At 59.5% G+C, this 4621-nt stretch overlaps 1 protein-coding gene across 1 annotated transcript in view; it reads left to right on the plus strand.

Annotated features, from left to right (window-relative positions):
- The first annotated feature begins 282 nt into the window (after positions 1-282).
- EIF3G (eukaryotic translation initiation factor 3, subunit G) overlaps positions 283-4621 on the plus strand; it is a 4889-nt gene continuing 550 nt past the window's right edge. Inside the window, exons 1-10 of the mRNA XM_011954956.1 lie at positions 283-378; positions 518-564; positions 1056-1139; positions 1248-1336; positions 1476-1535; positions 2901-3005; positions 3101-3290; positions 4043-4150; positions 4279-4415; positions 4521-4618. Coding sequence (XP_011810346.1) covers positions 359-378; positions 518-564; positions 1056-1139; positions 1248-1336; positions 1476-1535; positions 2901-3005; positions 3101-3290; positions 4043-4150; positions 4279-4415; positions 4521-4618 — 938 coding nt within the window. The 5' untranslated portion in view covers positions 283-358. The remainder of the gene's footprint in view (positions 379-517; positions 565-1055; positions 1140-1247; positions 1337-1475; positions 1536-2900; positions 3006-3100; positions 3291-4042; positions 4151-4278; positions 4416-4520; positions 4619-4621) is intronic.

Consider the following 4621-nt stretch of genomic DNA (forward strand, 5'->3'; position numbering starts at 1 on the left):
ATCTCAGCTCACTGCAACCTCCACCTCCCGGGTTCAAGCGATTCTCCTGCCTCAGGCTCCAGTCTGTATCTCCCAAAGTGAGGGGACTACAGGCTTGAGCCACCGCGCCCGGCCTATTTTAATTTTAAAGGTTAATAGGACCAGCCCTGAAATCAGCCTCTGCCCCGCCAGCCCTGCTCTGGTACCAGCAGCGTTCAGCAGCACACACAGCCGCGTGCGCCTCCACCTCCGTCCGCAGGTGTCGTTGTGGGTGCAGCGGCTGGGCCTCTCTAGCCGCGACGGCGGCACCGGAAGTCTCGTTTTCCACCCACTTCCGCTCTCTGGCCGGGCTTGGGCTGCGTGGAGAATACTTTTTGCGATGCCTACTGGAGACTTTGAGTGAGTCCGGGATCGCGGAAGGGGGCTCGGGAAGCGGTTGGGGTGCTCTGGGAAGTATTAGGGGGCCTGGGTGTGCCGAGGCTGCGGAGACCTGGCCTTGCTGACTTAATCTTCGCTTCCCACACATTTGTTTCCGCAGTTCGAAGCCCAGTTGGGCCGACCAGGTGGAGGAGGAGGGGGAGGACGGTGAGTGTACCCGGTCGCCCGGGGTAATCGCGGCCAGGCCCGAGCCGGGCGACTGCCGCCTGCTTCCATCTCCCAGTCTGGCACCGTGTCCCCTGTCACGACCAGCCCCTGCCCCGCGGCATCCTCCTTGGGAGCCGCCTGTTGCCAAGTCCAGGTGTTCCCCGGCGGGTCCCTGTTCCTCTCATGCTACTGCCCAAGTCCTCCCAGCTGTTGCCCTGCTCCAGGGAGAAAGCTGTAATCTCCCGTCTCCTGTTTCTCTGCTGGCGCCTGGTTGGCTTCATGGCCTGGCACCCACCTTCCTACGAGGGATCCCCCATCCTTGCCACTCCGAGTCCCCACAGGGCTATCCCAGTGCGCTGCCTGGTCAGCCCTCTGCCCTTGGCCTGCCTTTCTCAGCTCTTGCTGTGGGCGTCATCCCAAAGGCCCTTCCATCGCAGCTGGGGAGCTCCTGCCCTGGAGCTGACCCCTCCTCCCCACGCTGCCTCTTGCAGACAAATGTGTTACCAGCGAGCTCCTCAAGGGGATCCCTCTGGCCACTGGCGACACCAGCCCAGAGCCAGAGCTACTGCCGGGAGGTGAGTGAGGACTGCCACTCCGTGTCCGGGCTGCCTCTCCCTCCAGCCCTGCCGCTCCTGGTCCCCATGACCCAGGGCTCAGTCCTTCTGTTTTTCCCCTTCTCCCAGCTCCACTGCCACCTCCCAAGGAGGTCATCAACGGAAACATAAAGACAGTGACAGAGTACAAGATAGATGAGGATGGCAAGAAGTTCAAGGTGAGGTTAGGGGGGCAGGGAGTGGGGACCCTTGTGCTTGGGGGCCCTTAGACCAGAAGGTGGCGAGGTGTGCTGAGGGGGTTGGTAAAGGAGATCCCCTAGTCCCAGAAGCCTGACCCTTCTCCCCTGCCATCCTCAGATTGTCCGCACCTTCAGGATTGAGACCCGGAAGGCTTCAAAGGCTGTTGCAAGGAGGAAGGTGAGGCGCTCCTTCCCCAGGCCTAACCCAGAGGAATTGGGAAACCATGCTCCAGGACCTTTGTGTTTAGAGATGGGGCTTAACTCTTTTTTTTTTGTTTTTTTTGAGACAGAGTGTCGCTCTGTCCCCCAGGCTGTAGTGCAGTGGCACGATCTCGACTCACTGCAACCTCCGCCTCCTGGGTTCAAGTGATTCTCCTACCTCAGCCTCCCGAGTAGCTGGGGTTACAGGCATACGCCACCACGCCCAGCTAATTTTTGTACTTTTAGTAGAGACGGGGTTTTGCTATGTTGGCCAGGCTCGTCTCGAACTCCCGACTTCACGTGATCCACCTGCCTCGGCCTCCCAAAGTGGGATTACAGGCGTGAGCCATCGCACCCAGCGGGGCTTAATTCTTCGTACCTATTTTGTTGAAGCTGAACTGAGGCCTGGAGTGCTTGCACTCTCTTGGGACTCTGGAAAGTCCAGGGCATAGGAGTCGATGATAAATAGCAATAAAATAAATGATGATAAATATTTAATAAAAGTTTGATGATATCAAATTATATTAATAAATATCAAATACATTCGATTATAAATATCGAGTGAAAGTTAGATTCTTTTAAGTTTTTTAAAGACACAGGGTCCAGTTCTGTTGCCCAGGTTGGAGTGCAGTGGCACGATCATAGCTTACTGCAGCCTTGAACTCCCAGGCTCAAGCCATCCTCCCACCCTACCCTCCTGAGTAGCTGGGATTACAGGTGTGCACTGCTAGGCTTTTGCCTCTCAAAGTGCTGGGATTACAGGAGGGAGCCACCGGGCCCAGCCGGGGTTAGATTCTTGTTCCTCTTGGCCTGTCAGCCTGGAGGAACAGAGGCAGGAGGTGGTCGCAGCAGTTAGAAGCGTTAGCAATAAATACACTTAGAACAGCTTGCTGTGCGCTTAATTATAACATACCCCATGCCAAACACCTTGCAGGAAGTGTTTCTCTGATTCAGTCTCCTTAGGAGCCCAGGGAGGCAGGAAGCTTTTGTGGTTCCCGTTTTACAAGGGAGGAAGGGAGGAAGCTGAGGCTCAGGTTTTCTAGCTCAAGGGCCCGGCAGTCTGGGTGGACCCCTACACGTCCCTGAGTATCACGCTGTGGTGGGAGCTGGTCCGCCAGCCTGCACAGGCCCCAGGCTGTGTAGCTGCCACCTGGAGCTTGGCCTGGCGTGTACTCAGGAAATGGGAACTGTCGCCAGGACTATCCGGGGAGTGGTTGAGGAGGATGAAAATGGGGTTCGAGGCCCAGGCACCCTAGGGATGGCTGCTGTAGGTCTAGGGTACCCCCTGTGGAACCCTGCCTGCCCCTGCCCTCAACTGTCCCCCATCCCTCCCTGAGCCCAGAACTGGAAGAAGTTCGGGAACTCAGAGTTTGACCCCCCGGGACCCAATGTGGCCACCACCACCGTCAGTGATGATGTCTCTATGACGTTCATCACCAGCAAAGAGGTAAGCGGGGCAATCAGGTGGGGCTGACATCCTGGGGTGGGGGCAAACGGGGTGCCTCAGTCGCCTCTGAGCTCCCCACAACCCGCCCCTGCCAGGACCTGAACTGCCAGGAGGAGGAGGACCCCATGAACAAACTCAAAGGCCAGAAGATCGTGTCTTGCCGCATCTGCAAGGGCGACCACTGGACCACCCGCTGCCCCTACAAGGACACGCTGGGTCCCATGCAGAAGGAGCTGGCCGAGCAGCTGGGCCTGTCTACCGGCGAGAAGGAGAAGCTGCCGGGAGGTGCAGGGCTGGGGATGCTGGCTGCCATTGCGGGGGCGGGGGGTCCTGCTGTCAGTGCGCGGGTTCTGTCCCCACTGCTGCCTTTGTGCTGTCATCTCCCGTACGACAGCATGGCAGGTTTGATGGCACCCGACTCTCCTCAGGGCGTCTATGCCTTCCTAATTGGCTGTACCTCCTGTGGTTGGGAGACGGGCGTCTCTCATATATATGTGACTTGGCAGCTGTGACTCTGCTGGTGGCCCTGTGACTGTCCTGAGGGGAGCTGCTGTCTGTCGGCCCCAGGGTGCTGCGCATCCCACCGTGTGTACGCACCGTGTAGTGTCTGTTGCGTGCCTGGGGCTGTACCGTCCGAATCTTTTGGTGGGATTGCTGGTGGTGAGTGTGAGTGGAGACGTGCATTTGTCGCCTACCATGCAAGGGAAAGCTGGGCACTGTCCTGTCGTGTGTCCCATGCCTGCTGTCGCTGTGGATGTGAGGCTGCCATTCCCATCGCCCGCTCCCCCCCCAACCCGCCCTCTGTGGGGTGGGGTCAGGGCTCCCTCTTCCTCTGCCAATGTCACTGGCCAGGAGCTCAAATGGTGTCAGCTTCCTAGGTGTCACCTTGGTGTCCTCATGGCCAACTGGCTGCCTGTGGCTTGGCACACAGTGCCTGCGCTGGGTCAGCACTGAAGCCTGAGCTTCCTGGGGCGGCTGTGTCTCCGTTCCCGCGCCAGGGTGAGGTTGAACTCAGTCGACTGTCTTTTGGTCCCCAGAGCTGGAGCCGGTGCAGGCCACGCAGAACAAGACAGGGAAGTACGTGCCACCAAGCCTGCGCGACGGGGCCAGCCGCCGCGGGGAGTCCATGCAGCCCAACCGCAGAGGTGAGGGGCACCCTGATGCCAGGCTGGTGGGTGGGCTTCTCCCGGCACCTCGTAATTATCCCCGAAGCGTGCACACAAGGGCCGGGCAGGAGCCTCCCCCTCACAGCCACCTCCCCTCTCCCGAACAGCCGACGACAACGCCACCATCCGTGTCACCAACTTGTCAGAGGACACGCGTGAGACCGACCTGCAGGAGCTCTTCCGGCCTTTCGGCTCCATTTCCCGCATCTACCTGGCTAAGGACAAGACCACTGGCCAGTCCAAGGTGGGCAGGCAGGCGGGTGCGGCGGGGCTGTGTGAGGGTCACGTCACCTGTCCTGGGGTCGCCTGTCCTAGTTTGTGCCCCTGACCCCACCCCGCCCCTGCACAGGGCTTCGCCTTCATCAGCTTCCACCGCCGCGAGGATGCCGCGCGTGCCATCGCCGGGGTGTCCGGCTTCGGCTATGACCACCTCATTCTCAATGTCGAGTG

Source organism: Colobus angolensis, unplaced genomic scaffold (genome assembly GCF_000951035.1).
Source record: "Colobus angolensis palliatus isolate OR3802 unplaced genomic scaffold, Cang.pa_1.0 Scaffold39, whole genome shotgun sequence".
In the NCBI taxonomy this organism is placed as follows: domain Eukaryota; kingdom Metazoa; phylum Chordata; class Mammalia; order Primates; family Cercopithecidae; genus Colobus; species Colobus angolensis.